We start from the raw sequence: 16,043 nt of genomic DNA, 5'->3' as shown, positions 1-16,043 counted from the left end.
CTCCCATAACAAGCATGCAGGGAAGGAGAGACTTTTATGCTCTAAATGCTCTAAAGAGTCTATACTCTTCAGCTGGAATTTCTGTGGCTGCTTTTATTTAAGAGACAGATCTTCCTCAGCTGCATGGGATTTTAGTAATTACCAAGAAGAAATTTCTTGGTAGGATTACCTGTTAGCATATAGATTATTCATTAAAAAAAAAAAAAAAAAAAGGACATTTTATCTCTCATTTCCAAGTCATGTGGGAAAAAAATCCCTGTCTACTTTTAAGATGGAGTTTGGGAAGTTTTGTATGTCATATTTCTCTGTACTACCAGGGACTCTCTTCAGTAAACTAAGTAGATCCCTCTCAGTTTTCTGTTAAGCATCTAATGTATTTCAGGAAAGGTTTGTGAATGATGAGATTATATTGCTTTTGTTTATAAATTATCCTTCCCTTATTGATGTTGAATCACTCATTTCTTGGAACCCTTGCCACTATGTAGTACATGGTGCCACTTAACCATACTAAGTAGAACAGCACTGCCTAAGAGAAGCTAAGCTGGCGGACTTAATAAGGCTCTTCTATTAATAATTTATATGTACCTGAGGCTCTTCTGGTATTTGTGTTCCAAGTGTAACATTAGTTTCAGACAAATCATAATCAATTCATATGCAAATATATGAACTAAATATGACTTTGCAGTCTTTCAGTGACTGAGTGACTGCAGGTGTGCATTTACAAAGGCAAGTGTTCCTCTGTTGATTCATCCCCTTTTCTTTCAGCTGTGTATTTGCAGATAATGATGTCTTTGCTCTTGAAAATTTAATCTGCATATGGTTGTTGCTAAAGCAGGCATGTTACTCTGTCTACAGATGAAAATGTGGGTGTTCTGTTCAAAAAAACAAGCAAAAATTAAGTTCCTAAAGAAATTAAAGTTTTCCATTAAAGTTTTCCAATTAAAGTTTTCCATACAAAAAAATGAATTTACTTCTAAATTCATTATTGTCTAAGTAAATCATTGGTTGCAATGTGTATGAGCAGGCCTATCTGTGATAAAGTTTGAATGTGACTTGCACCATTTAAAATAGTCTCTTTCCTAGCAGTGCTACTCTACAATTCTCTGCTTTCAACACTTGGTCAAATGTTGCAGCTACTCCATAGGCAGTTTCTCCTCTATATTAGATTTGTTTTTCTGTAACTTGAATACAGCAAAGTCTGATGTTTGCTGAATTTGTGGCAGTAAAAGCAATTTCATAAAATTTTACTAAGTACATTTAAAATATGTTGATTCTTTTTTCAAGTAATATTTGTGTAATGGAGATTCAGGGCTTCCTTGCTGCTGTCTCTTTTTATCCTATCACGATAACAGGAATGCAAAGTAATTCTGATATTGCAAAAATCAGAATGAGATCCCTCAAATTCAGAGTGAGTCTTTAGACCAGTATGCATTCTGGGAGAAAGTCACAAAAATGTAATAATGAGAATAATAGTAACCTTTCAAAACCAATTAACCAAGAAGAGAACCGAGTGAATACTCCCATGATTGGACAGCTGCAGGTAGGGAGGAGAGAGACCACTAGATCAGAATCCAGAGCTATTGGTCTTGCTGGCTCTTAAATTGACCTTTGCCAAGCCTTTTCCACTTCATGCCTCAGTTTCATTCTCTGTAAAACATTAGCACTGATACTGCATCTACTTTGCTTTAAACTTAATGAATGGAGAATGTTTCTGATACTACTTTTAACTTCTTGCCAAGTATCTCCAGTTCCAAGTGAAACTTGAGACAGGAAGTCCAGGAGTTTCAGCTTTGGTTCAGAAGTTTGATATTTAGGTTACATTCTTGAATAACTCTTGTCCCATCATCCTGAGGCACTCTGGTTTCTAGCAGCTGCCAGATAAATCAGTAACATCTTGGTTCCTAAACCCATAGAAAGGGTCTGAGTGTTCACCTTTGTGCTCCTCGTGTCTTGTAAGTTTTATGATGTTCGAAGACAGAAATAGAGAGTAAAATTAGGCTTGACTCTGGCTGGAGCATTACATACTAGACTGTGAGGAGACATGGGCCATCTTGTACTGACAGTGGTATGCTGAGGATAAATGTGAGGCCATTGCCCAAAGAGCGTCATTCCAGCATGCAGACACCTTATTACCCACACTGTATAAAAGTGCACTGCCAATAACACAGGAGGATGTACTGAATATATTCTCATTCTCTGGATGAGCTAGATCTCAACCTCAACATGGCCAAAATCTCTTTATGGGTAGTTCTAGCTGAATAGCTGGCAAGTTTATTGCTACTGCAGCCTTTTAGTTGTGACCATGACTTTCCTTCTTCCACTAACAGCACTTTCTCATCTAGCTTAGGCTGTAATCCTTGACATAAGAAACCTCAGAAGTCCACAGAACTGTGTTAACATTACTTAATCTCTTCTTTGTATGCTCCTTGTACATGTCCTTTATATCATGAGCAATCCCTTTACTTTGTGTTTGCACAGCACCTAATGTAATTGGCTATGGTTTGGCCTGCCACATAGAGCTACCAGGCCCCATAGTGGTTTTTGCTCTTTCTGTATCTCATAATCCTGATACGAGGAAAAATGCAGAAGCCTTTGTACTGTCATAATGGCACTGTCGGAGCACCTTTGATAAAGTCAAAATCACATCATTTAAATTGGTATTTTCAGCAAATCACCACCAGTGTGAGACTGTTGTCAGAGTTCCCAACTCCAGTATGATGTCTGAAGAATCACTGTTATAAAGACCATGAAATTAAAAATGGAATTGGGCTGGCATTGTACCACTTAGTATGGATCGATACCTTGCATTAACACGTATTAGGTTCCAGACAGTGGAGAGGAGCACACACTTATGCAGCAGTTCCTGCTTTTGTGGTTCACAAGAGTCAAATGATACAGAAATGTATCATTCGAAATGCAGCTTTCTGGGCTTACAATAAAACCCATGTAGTACATGCTTTTAGTGGAGCACTGGGCAAATGCTGTGTGATTGAAAAAATTGACACTGTGGCTATTAGGAATATATTTGGAATACAAATACTCTCTTTGCCTAAGGTAAAATATTGGAATTTGAAGAAAAGGCCATGTCTATTAACCTACTGACAGTTCAGTCCAGGAACCCTTGGCTCTTGGACAACAGGCCTGAAATACAGAGATTCAGAAGCTTGACCCTATTCAGTGCTGTCCATACTGTCAAGTTATGCCTATTGTAGAATTATCATTCAACAGTGAAAACATATAGCTTATCTGTAAGAAATGGGAAGAAAGGAGTGAGTTGATGGTTAATTAAGAGTTAGGGCTTGCTTCTTTCATTGATAATAAATGATGTAATCACATCATGATGTTGTCAAGGCCTGATGTACCCAGCCTGGAAGAAGACTGGAGCCATTTGGAATTCGTTTTCTCAGCTGGCGTGTGGTGTAGGAATGATATAACCATCATGTAGGAAGTGTAAAACTGGTAGAGCTTGATTTGTAAGCATCACAGTTCCCTCCTTGTAATGAAAATAGTGTGCACTAAATGACTAACAGAGGAAACCACTCAGAGAAATGCTTATATTAAAAGTGTAGAGCCTCAGCAGGACCACAGTAATCAATTACTCTAAACTGAAGCCCTGGCAGCTTCCATGAATTGCTATTGATTTCAACTATTAGTCACTGAATCTTTCTAGAGCTAGGCTGAAATGTAGGTGTGAGATGCAGACAAAATTAGTAGCCTGAACAAACCTCTGTAGAAAACACAGGGAACAGCCAGGTTTGGTAAGATACGTTACGCCGAAGGTTATTTTTTTAAAGTGCTTAAATTTGCAAAAACCTAAGTCCCACGCAGGGATAAAAATGAAGTGTCATATCAGCATATACTGAAATAAGAAAGATGAGAGTTTTGTTTTTCTTGTGAAGTTACTATGGAAAATTTTGTCTGGCTTTCTAAAGAAAGCCTCTCCTCCTCCATTGCAGTTGAATAAAGGGGGAGAGGGCAAGTAATTTTTTTTTCAAGCCTTCTTCTGACCACAAAAAAAAAAAAAATTTCCTTCTTGCAGTGAATCCACAAGTCATTTAAAAATTATTCCAAAATAATGATAGAAGATTCAATGCTTTATATGCCATAGCTTGTGAGTTGCAAATTTGTTCTCTACAAAATTCAGTTTCTTGTAGAATTCCTCGATGGTTTTGGGAAGATGAAGCAGCTATTTCTTTATGCATACTGTTCACTTCAAAGGGAATTTAATCTGTTTTAAGGAGGCTGCTATGTTTTCATTATCATACAAGGAAACTTATTCTGAGATCTCTTTTGCTCAGCAGGAACCCTATGTATTTTCCACATTCTCATTATACATGTTTTGGCATGAGCATAAAGCAGGCATGCTCATTTATATTCTAGCTGATCAAGAGGAGGAGTCTGATTAATATGAATTTTGGATCAAGGTGAGGGTCAACTTTGTAACCTGCAATAAAAAGAACTTTCTGGAGTGACTTCTCCCAGAGGGGAATATTTCTGTTAGATCAGTGGCCCAGAGGCAATGGAACAAATTTTCTTCCTCCTGTTATCCTCAGTTTGCTATCAGCTGCACAACAGCAGCAAAAAATACTGGATTAGAACTAAACATACCATGTAGCTGAATCATGTACTCACATCACATACCTCACACTGCATATCATTGCAGGATTTTAATCATGCCTTTCCTTATGCTCTTCCCTCCTTCCTCTCTTAGTGTTTTTCTTCTCTCCCTCTTTGCCCTCTCTCAGATCTTTCCCTAAAGCCTCCTCACAGCCAGGCCCTGCCCTGCTCACTCTCCTTTGTTATACTTCTGTTCTTCAATAGTTTGGGGAAGGCAACATAGATGGTCAGCCAAAGTTAAGGCTGTATTGCTTGGAGTAGCTTTGTTGCCTTTCCCAAAATTGCCTTTCCTTGTAGCTCTACTAACCCAACTGTAAGAACGTCATCTCTCACCATTGTAGTTGCCAAGTGTACTTGACCTTTCATTTCCATTTTGGTGTGGAGAGCATCTAGAAAGTCTGCTGGCCTCTTCATAGCTTTATCTTGTTTCATGGAGCCAAGCAGGGGAGGACAGATCTGGTATGTAAGATATCAAATAGTTAAGGGGGAAGGACCTGTTCTATTTCTTGCAAGCAAGAAGATATTTTCTATTCCTTGTTTTAATGTTAATGAATTAAAAGACTGCCAATGCATTCCAGCCCATCACTGGCAAGGTGCCAGTTCAACCTTCCATTAGTGCAAGTATCTACCAGGGATCAAAATGCCTTGCTCTTGTCAAGCATGTGTGGGAGTCAAAGCAATATGAAGATATTTTTCATTTTCTTAGGGGAAATTTCTACCCTGTTAAGGCACAGAAACACTGACTGTTTTAGGAGAACAGAATTATATCCTAGTACACTGCCAGTGGTGAACTGAACACTCTGTTCTTTCTGTCTTAGATACCTTTGGTCTTAGGTGTTCTATCCATATTCTGAAAATGAAGCAGATCACATATGGTACAACAAGAGTCATATGTGACTGGTATTTCAGAGATGAGTGCAGTGGGGGAGAAGGACCATGCCCCCCTGGAGACAACCCTCCACAAGATCCAATTGCAGGGGCAAGCAGAGACAGCTCTACAGATTTGTGCCGTTACCATAGTTTTCTCTTTAGCAGTGGAATTTTCATTTAATCAATTTCTGCCAGATTCCCTCTGTTTCGTGCCTTTCAAGTTCACCAAACGCCCTGTTTCTGAAGCACACTGTCTGGTCCAATTTTTTTTTTAAATTTTAGTATTTTTTCCTGCCATGCAATGCTGTACTTAAAAGGAAGAAAAGACACAAAGGGAAGATAGAAAAATAGAAATGAGAAATGTCTCATGGGAGATGCTTGCCCTTACCATGTCATGCTAGTTTAAATACAGTTCCCACACATCACATGTCAAGCTGTACTTGATTGTTTTCAAATAGATGGCAAAAATCATGAGAGGAGGACAATGTTCTTCTGTGTGACATATTCTTCTTTTGATATATTGGGTTCTATAGCTGTCAAAACAAAGGCTGTTTTTCCGTCTATTATTACAAATGCATTTGGGGTAAATCTCTTCTGCGACTCTCTAGTCCCTTGGTTGTTTACTTCAACACAGTGTTATTGTTTTAATTTTTCTAAATCTAGTGGAATGATGAATTTTCATTTTTACTATGATCCTCAGTAGGCAAATGAGGGTCTTTCTCAGTGGAGATTTAGATCACATCTGGAAATGCAGTCTGTTTCAAGTATTTTCTGCTTTTCTGGCAGGAGGATAGAATATTTAATTTCATTATTCAACATAGGTTTATTCATTTTACACAATGAAAGGAAATTCATCAATAGTGTCCTCAGCATCCAGAAAAATGATACTTACCATGACTATTTCACATACTCCATTTATATTTTATATCTTTCTCATCACTCAGCAATTATTTATCTCTCTGCTGAGAGGTGAAATTCTTCTATTGAGTAACTGTAATTTCTCTGAACTCCACAAAACAATTCAATCCCTGAAAGCAATTGCTTTTACTTAAAGGTGTTTCTTGAGACAAATTCACCAAATACACATAACTGAATAAAGGGGTTTTTTTTCTGTTGTTTTTCAGGATTATTTGTTGATGCTTTATAAAATACATAAATCAATGTTTGTACATCTTAACATTCATTGCACTTATATTAATCATGATGGATTCTTGGAGATGGATGCAAATGTGATAGTACAAGTAAATAGGAATTCAGTTAAAATGCAACATTAATTCATTCCTAGTTGTTATTAAATGTCATAAGATATTAATAGTTTTGCTGATATTTTCCTTTCTAAACCATATGGGGAAAAAAAAAAAAACCACAACAGTGTGATGTATGCACAGTCATCAAGATAATTATCTCTGAATCTTTTGTACTATTTCACTGTAGTGTTCCAGACCTATATTTTTGGGAAAGCTCAAAGTATAGAGTGTAAATGTGATGATAGACTGTATCCCATTCCCACAGAAATCAATCAAAGGTCTTTGATTGGTCTTCCATTTGGGAAGTGGACACAGTGGGAACAGAAACAGGCTTAGTATCATGATACATGATTTCTCTTGCCATCAATAAAACAGATTTTCTCATTTATCTTTTCCTCTGAGATGTTTAAATTTTGAATGTCAGCTGATTCAAATTTTATGTTCAGGGAATCCAGGCACTGAGATGATTTGTGTTTAAGGCACTGCACTGGGACTCAGTAGATCTGAGTTTGTTCTGTCATGCATTTCCCATGTGATCTTATGCAAATCCTTTATTGCTTCTCACACAAACTCATCAGTAAAATAGGGTAATGTTACTCCTCTTCTCGTTCGAAGGATTTGTTAACATTTGGATGGCTTATCTGTAGCAGATTGCTGGGGGCCATGTGAAAATGAACAATCTTATTTAAATGTACTGCTTTACATATATATCCTTCTTTCATTTTATGCTTCTGTATCTACTGCTTTCTTACAGCCCACTCATGAGACTCTTACTTTCATTCTTTTCTCTATAAGCAGTCTTCCATGAACTGGCCTTCTCCTCCGAACACAGGCTCAGGGTGGGTCCTGGGTTTTAAGACAGGTGATGTGTATGAGTGGAGATGTAAGTGTTAGAGGCACCATGTGAGTTACCCTTCACGTGGGTAATCTTTGGTCATCCAGCTGACAAGTTTGTGATTGGGAAAGTAGATATTTGATGTATTTTTGTTCCAGATGATGTTCACTTAAATGATTCAGGTGTAGGATTCTCAGTCACAGAAATTCATCCTGATTTTGGTAGTGGGCGTCATTTACATAAAAGCCTAAGACTGCCATTTCAGATACTTCCTTGTAAGTATTCAAATAGCAAACCTAATAGCATGCATAATTTTTTTTAAAGGAAATCATATTAGTATAGATTCACCCAAAATTATTTGCATAAATACTTCTGTGTTTGCCACATGTGCCTTTGCAAAAAAAGTACTTTTTTTTCCCCAGTCTATTACCTTAAGCTACATCTATTTTTTAGCTTAAGTTGTATGATGATAAAAGCCAGTGAGCCTTACTGGAGTGAGCATATCTGAGCTGTGCATTGTTCCCTCTCAGTCTGTATTATCTGGGATAGAGCAGTGGTTTCAGTAGCAAGTTCAGGAGATAACAGCTACCTGCTCTCTGTCAGTTTCAATGAAGCTGAGAACTCTATATCCCTGCACCACTGTTTCTTTGATGTGTTTGCACAGCATGGACAAATGGTGACCTGCTAATGGCATCTGCAGTAAAACCGTGCAGACTTTGAGTTTGACATTGCTTTTTGGTCTAAGTGGGCCAGGTATGGAAATTTAAAACTGCACTACTACCAAAAAAGTGAGTATATCTTTAAAAGCATTACATGTCTGTACATTTGCATGCTTCCTTCAAGTGAGAGTCATGGTTTACCTGCAGACATCTGCATTTTCCTTGATGAAACTTCCGTTCAGACATTGTAGATATAAAGCCAGCCAACATGGAGGACCTGACGGAAGTGATTACAGCCTCTGAGTTCCATCCCCATCACTGCAATCTCTTTGTCTACAGCAGCAGCAAAGGATCCCTGAGACTCTGCGACATGAGGGCATCAGCTCTCTGTGACAAACATTCCAAGCGTAAGTCCTTACTCCATTGAGCCCCAGATGTCATTAAAATCTTACTATTCACAGACAGCACGTAGATGTGTGCATACCCCAGTGTATTAGTTTCTCACTTGCAGGCACATTTGACAAGAAAACAGCAAAAGAATTTTATTTCACCTGTGCAAGTATTAGCTATGACCTTGGTAACTAACAGTCATGTCTGTGTCTGGTTGCCCTTATGGTTCTTATTGCAGGGATCAGTGAAGAACCCAGAACTCTTTAGCAAAAGAGAGAAGATTCCTAACAAATCAAAGAGGATGAGGGAGTATTTAAGTAGATGAGAATACTGGTTTGAATACACAAGTACTGTTCTGAGTGCTGCAGCAAGTAGATTTTAATTGTCAAACTGCCTTCAAATTTCGAATCTGTTTTCTGAATTAGGAAATCTCGGTATCCTTCCTAAAAATGTAGTCCAGTATTCCCTATATGTATTTTTTCAATGTTATGTTAGAACAGACTCAGAGGAAATGCAATAAGTACGCGGGGGGGGGGGGGGGGGGGGGGGAGGGAAGGAGAGAATAAATGAAAATTGTGTTGGTATAGAAGTTATCTGTCCTACGTGATTTTATGTGTCTGTGAAATTTTGAGATGAACAACTGATTCATGATAGTTCATATCTGAAATATACGTAAGAAGGAAGTAAAATTTTAAAATATGTGACTGTTCTCAAAGTAAAAGTTGAAGAAAAATGCATGTTTATATTGCCTTACTGTCAGCTCTTTATGGTCTAGAGAAGACAGACTGTGGTTCTTCCCACCAGTAATATGGCATGCCTGGGCACTTTGCCTTATGCAAACGACCTGTTTGTTCCTGATCTTCTGAGACTGACAATGCCTGGACAAAGGCGTCATGTGCTTGGTTCCTGAGAAGCTGAGAACCTCATGAATGAACTGTGGTAGCTCTGTTTCAGTAACCTTCAGGTCTAGGGCTCCTCCACGACACCTCCAGCTCACAGAATTGGGTTATCAGTTTCTTTTGCAATGTCGAAACATTGGAAGGAAATTCAAGAGAAATTTTTTTACTACCAGAGCACATAAGAGGTTTTATGTCATTCAGTGCCTACTTGAACCTGTTTGAGGTAGGCTGATCTTATTAGCTGGGGCAAAAGGAGAGGAAAAAGCATGTGAAGAATTAAATGAGGACTAAGTGGTGAACAGATTTTGTACATAAGGTATTTTTAAAACTGAAGTGAATATAGTAAAAAGCCTATGACTAGGCCTTTTGACTGCAAGGAAAAATGCACATGCTCAGAGCCCCTTAGGATGTGGTCTGCAATTATAGAAAATAACCTTCAAGGACAATTTCCTAAGCAGAGAAGTGTTTTACCTTTGTTAGCTGTATCTCCTTGTACTTGTAGGGGGAATTCAATACCATGAAGTGAAATGTAAGCATGACACAGTCTGACACAATGCTGTGAGTTATCCTGTCCCACTTAATTGTTTTATTTTGTAGTACTTCCATTTCTTCCTGCTAATAAGGCCTCCATGCTCCTGTAACTCAATGCCAAATGCCAATCAGAACTTATTAAAGCCACAATACAGCAACACTGGATGAAAGAAGGCATTTTATGCCAGAAGGGAGCGCAAGGTCTGATGGTCATTGATTAGACCCCATTTTCCAGATCTATGAGTTAGAAAATAGCCATTTAATGTAGCATTGCTGCACTGAAGTCAAGTCAAGCTCATTGAGAATCTGAGTGTGTACAGTACAAAATTGATACAGCAATGGTAGAATTTCCAAAGTGTTAAAAGGAGTAGGCCCATGTACTGCTGATTGGAGTGGTTTCAGTATAGCTCTCAGAGACAAGCAAAGTTAATTATATACAGCCCATAGCAGTCCAAAAGGATGTATCAAAAACAGTCTACAAACCCAAGTTATTTGCATGATTGTCTCTAGTACCTTGACTGTACATCTGATTCCTCTTTACAGTTGCTAAGTTTACATCTGGTGCATATGCATGATCAGTACCCTGCTCTCCTAGCTTGGCTTGTCTTTCAGTCTTTCCCCATAACTGACTTCACTTCTCAAGCAAAACACTACAACTGGAGTCACTGTAAACTCTCATGTTGTGCCACACATCCCTGCTTTCTCAGCACAGTCGAGTATCACTGTGTGCTGTATTTCAGATGCTGTTCCAAGATTGTAATGGATGTGCATATTTTTAGGGATGAAAGATCCAATGTAAAACTTACAAAAATACCTGGATAATGAGCATATGTTGTGAACTTTTGCATCTACTCCTTTTTCCCTTATTTATTCAAATCCCTATAGCACTGATAAAGTCCATTTCAGCTCTTGGGGGAAGGGCCCTTCCATTTGTACAGGCTTAGAGAGTGTCATACTGTAAAAATAAATTACATACTAATATCTGTAGTGTAAGTCCACCAACACAGGATATTAATAAATTATAATGTCTTGAAGATTTCTGGTTTTCCAAGCTCAGTGGCAAAATCCCTCTTTTCGGCATCAGTGACAGCAGCACTACAGGGTTTCCCTTATAAATCCTCATGGCTTTGACATGGACGAGATGAGACTACTTCCATATGTACTCGTCCTTGGTACCTCTGCTGAGATTTAATAGCAAGCTGCCAATTTGTGTGATGAGTTGTAATGGAGATATCTGTCCTTAAGAAAAATTATCTCAGACCATCAAATCTATTTGTAAGGCACTGAAAGAATATCAGGTCAGTAGCTGAATTTTAAATGGTCATTGAGATACTGATAAGGTGTGATAAAATGTGTTGTGTCTCTAATGGACTACCTGAAACTGCTTCTTCTAACAGCTGTAATAGATCGTGCAGAACTGAGTGAGGATCACAAGAAAATGTTACGTAGCCATGGAAAATGTATATCAGGGAAAGAACAATCTGTAACCACAGAGCAGGTACATACATAATGCTGTTCCATGTTATTATCAGACTTCGCAAGTAGTGGGAGAGGATGCCATCAAAAATGTTCTGGAGAGGAGGTGCCAAAGAGATGAATGTCCCTGCTTGTTTAGAATATTAGAGGAGTGGGAATGAGGAAGGTGTTGTTGCAGTCCACGGTGTTATAGGTAAAGATTTAAAACATTTATGGAAGGCAAACCTCAGCAACAAATAGGGAATTAATTTAAATAATATGGAACTTTTCACCTAAATAGTGTACTTGCCAAAACACCCAAAGATTGCCTTTGAGATGTCATGAGACAACATGCATGGCAGTGCAGTGTAGAAAAAAAGGCAGTATATGGAAATCTGTGACAGCAGCAAAAGTATCATTGTTAGAGTGGTCAGCTGGGAACATTGAAGAAATAAAAGAATTAACCCCTACCTCAAATTCCATAAATTCCATAAATTCCATAAATGCAATTCTCTCTTTAACACCATTTCTTAATGGGGTTAAGGTGACAAGGAAGACAAGCATAGGGATGCTGTTGTAGTAAGATCATCCTGACTAAAAATATACTTACAGCATAATATGCAACTGTTCAATTAACAAATAGTTGCTAATTTGGTTTTTATTTTTTTATTGCTAATATTATGTTCAGCGATCCTCATAAATGTTCATGGAGTTAATATCATTCTTCCAAACAGCTTGTAGGCTAGATGGGTACATATGGCTGTTTCAACAAATCATATAATATAAAGCAGTCAGCTAAAGAAAACTGAGCTTGAGCATGTGAAGTCAGAAAAAAATAAAGAGCTTTTTCAATAGTTCACCAGAATTATTAAAACCATTATTAAATGGTAAATATAAACTGTATAGTCATGCAATATGGAAATTTAAGTCACTCAAGAGTATAACTCACATTGATATTTCATGTAATACCCTTAACATCTTAAAGTGGTTGCATACTTCAGAAGTAGTAATTTATTTAAATTCTGTATGTTGCTTTAAGGGTTTTTTAGTATTCATTTCTTAATATGTATTTGTAGACTTAAACCCTATTTCTAATTATCCATTACCCATGTGCAAATTTTACAGCAAAATACTTGGAGCAAAGTGGAGTTGCAATTTCAAGTTCATTGCTCTGTGTGCCATGGTGATCTTAAAAACACAGATTTTGGGGGCACTAGCCTCTGTCACCATGAGTTGGTGCTTTCTGTCCTACAGACAGACTTCTCAAGCTCCTGACCTCTGGGTCTGTAGCAGGAGCCATTTAGAGCCCTCCTCCCTTTGACCAAGGAAGCCTTTATAGGTGGCAGGCAATCCCAACAGCCATCTTCTCTGGACTCTCCCTGAACGGAGCAAAGCATCTCAGCTGGTACATCCCAATCCCATGGGTTGGACAATCAGTACCTTAAAAGTGTAAAATGGTTTTCAGAGCAATGCAGAGTGTATTCCAAGTTTGGTTCCTGACTCAGACATGCCACCCAAAGCTGAGTGGGATGGTTTTTCCATTGAGAGTTCCTTTTCCACATTTTTATTTGAATTCCGGGCCTGAAAGAAATGCCAGCCTTTCCCCAAGAATAATTGCCACTGTCCTGTCAGTCAGGCATGTAACTCAGTTGTGTTATATGGTGGGCTTTTTTGAGATTGCCTTTGATTTTAAAGAATTCAGAACTGTGGAAACAGCCAAGACAGAAATCAAGGATAATCTACTTAAACATGTTGAATCTTTAAAATTAAATTAGTTCTATTTACCAGTTGTTTAAAGCAGGTTGGAATTTCAGAGCCAAGACAGCTTTCAGACCTCTGACTGAATATAGATTATCTTTCATTTGCCACAGAGAACAACCAGATGCACAAAAAAGCCTGTGACAGACTATCCCTGCTGGATTTGCTAATTAATATTGACCTTTCCAAATGAATGATGCTTATTGTCTGACTGAAAAAGAAACAACTTGTTTTTCTTGTGTGTGAGCTTTACATCTAAAATATGCTTTTTATTTCTGCATCTGGTCTCATGTCAGGTTATCATCTGAGAGAGAGGCAGTCCCTTTGTGCACAGAGAGGCCCCTGTCAAAGTGATGTCCACTTCAGGCAAAATCTGCAAGGTTTCATGTGACAGGAGTGAAACTTATCAGAGCTTCTGAAATTATTTGACCCTGTGTTTGATGAAGGCTTGTTCTCCTCATCCTAATTCTGTATTTATTTTTAAGCATGCACTACAAAGGCATATATGCATTGCTGATTTTATATCCCCGATGAAAAAATGTGCCCATATCCTGATAATTTTGTAATTATGACTGTCACTAAAGGTCTGTTACTACAATTTCATGCATGCTAAACTAGATCCTGGAACGGATCTTTCCTTGTGCAGGAATCCCACTGAAATTTAGTAACAGATTGCCTTTAGCATGGGCTCCAAAGCTTCCATTCTGCTCAGTTTGGATGAATGTATAATAAAGACATTTAAAACACGGCGAATGAAAATTCAAAAATGTTTCTACTGAAATGCAATTATGTCTATATAGTATTTCCTCCAGTTGTGCAAGATATGTTAAAATTAAATCTGAGGAAGAAAAAACCTGAATTATATACTTCTAGCTATCAAATACTCGGAGGAAAGAGAAAAGCCTGAAGCAATGGTAAATGATTTATGATTGAAGAGGTGTTTCATTAACCCCTCTCCCCCAACCACACACAGATAGAGCAAATAATTGCTGTAAGATTGATTTAATTATTCAGTCTATTAAAATTCCTGTCTTGTTTGCTTAATTTTTTTGATAGCAACAAATACTGCTTTTTAATGTCTCATGAAACCAGCTTTCAAGATCTTATTTCACTGGGGGAGAAAAAACCCACTTATCACTAGTCTTATATATTAAGATCAGAAAGACTTACACATCAGTTTGGGTGTAGAGCAGTAGTAGTTTTATGTCCCAATAACTCCTTGGGATTGCTCAGAACATGTGGCATTAAACATGCACGTAAGTCTTTGTGAGACCGAGGTTTAAAGAGGCTTGATCTTCTAGATTGACTTTGTGTTTTTTCAATTCCTTTTCTCTCTTTAACACCATTTCTCTTTATTAACAAACTCACTGGTAAAGTTATACTAATCTAAGCAACTCTGTAGTGAAGCTCCCACCCACTGATCTTTAGCTATTGATCTGGCTTTGCCTTTCAGCACTAATGCACCCTCCCTCATGGTTTGTGACAAGCTGCGGCAACTCAGTGCAGATGGTAAAACAGATTCTTAAATATTGATTTGAGGCTCCACTTTTAAAAGCCATGCTCTCTAGAGGTATTGATGAGAAGCCTAGTTTTGATAGTGGGTCATTGGATAAAGGAATGCTGTACAGTAGGTGAAACTTCAGCCTTGATGTAGGGTCAGAAATTTGCTTTGAGTAAAAGAAGGAAAATGATGTGTAAGTGACCAGCGCACAAAGAGGTGCCCTCTGAATTATATAAAAGCAAGTAGAAAATCTAAGTATAAAAAGGTGCTTTTTTTAGTTTAAAACAGGATAAGCAGCTACAGGCTATGGTAATATAAAATGTTAAACAAATGTGTCTCACAAAATAATTGTATTTAGATTGCTTATGAAAGCAGATTTAAAAACTACTTATCATGTATAACCATATTAATCAGTATAGACCAAGATTGTCACATTAGCAGAATATTCTATTATTGAAAGAGAATTTCCAAGGGAGATGAATGTATGAGTGGATTGGCTTAATACAAAACAATAAAACATTCAGAGATAGTCGAAGATAGACTAAATAATAATGGTAAATCAAATTATTATCATGAATAATGAAGCTAAAAGGCATAAAGAGACCATGAATTTCAATGGAAGCTTGCAGTTTGACTTGATTCACTTAGAATGAACACAGGAACTCTTTTGTATGAAATCCTAAAATAGATTTTAAACAGTGCATACAAATTACTATAGCTGGCCACATCAGAGGTCCTTCTAGCCCAGTGTTCTGGCTCTAATATTGGCAGTAGCAACATCAACAGAAAATGTAAGAACAGACTAAGTGTATAATCTTCACGCTCTGCAGTCTTCAGTTGGAAACTTGAGGTTCAGGGACCTTAGTGGAAGTGAACTTACTGCATTTAACAATACTGAAATGGATGTTTGAGGTTTTTTCTTTCCTTGAAGTTGTGCAGTTACTTTTGAACCTGTGTATATTTTTTACCATTCACAGTATCTTTCAGTAAAGTCTTTAGTACGTTAATTTGGCACAGTATGAAGAACCATCTTCTCTCTGCTTACCCTTTCCTAGTTTCACGTGGTGACCCCTACTTGTGGGTTGGAAGAGACAGTGTACGCAGTGGACTGTCATTCCCTATTCATCCTTTCCATGCCACTCTTAATTATGACTCCCTCAGTCTTTCCTAGGTTGAGAGACCCCAGTCTCTTTAGCCATTCCTTGTGTGGAAGTAATTTGGTACTTCTGGTTATTTCTATTGCCCATTTTTATGTCTTCTTGAGATCTCTACCACATTGGA

General features: G+C 37.8%; 1 protein-coding gene across 2 annotated transcripts in view; it reads left to right on the top strand.

Moving 5' to 3' along the window:
• The window catches only part of PPP2R2C (protein phosphatase 2 regulatory subunit Bgamma), a gene marked incomplete at its 5' end in the record, with an annotated part of 144,565 nt that overhangs the window by 108,267 nt on the left and 20,255 nt on the right, over positions 1–16,043 (top strand). For both annotated transcript variants that reach the window (XM_082282446.1, XM_082282445.1), the window contains one exon: positions 8,471–8,635. In XM_082282446.1, coding sequence (XP_082138572.1) covers positions 8,471–8,635 — 165 coding nt within the window. The remainder of the gene's footprint in view (positions 1–8,470; positions 8,636–16,043) is intronic.

The sequence above is a fragment of the Coloeus monedula genome (assembly GCF_965178545.1).
Source record: "Coloeus monedula genome assembly, chromosome: 5".
Lineage (NCBI taxonomy): Eukaryota > Metazoa > Chordata > Aves > Passeriformes > Corvidae > Coloeus > Coloeus monedula.
Note: the sequence above shows the minus strand (reverse complement) of the source record. Positions and strands in the feature narration are given on the sequence as shown.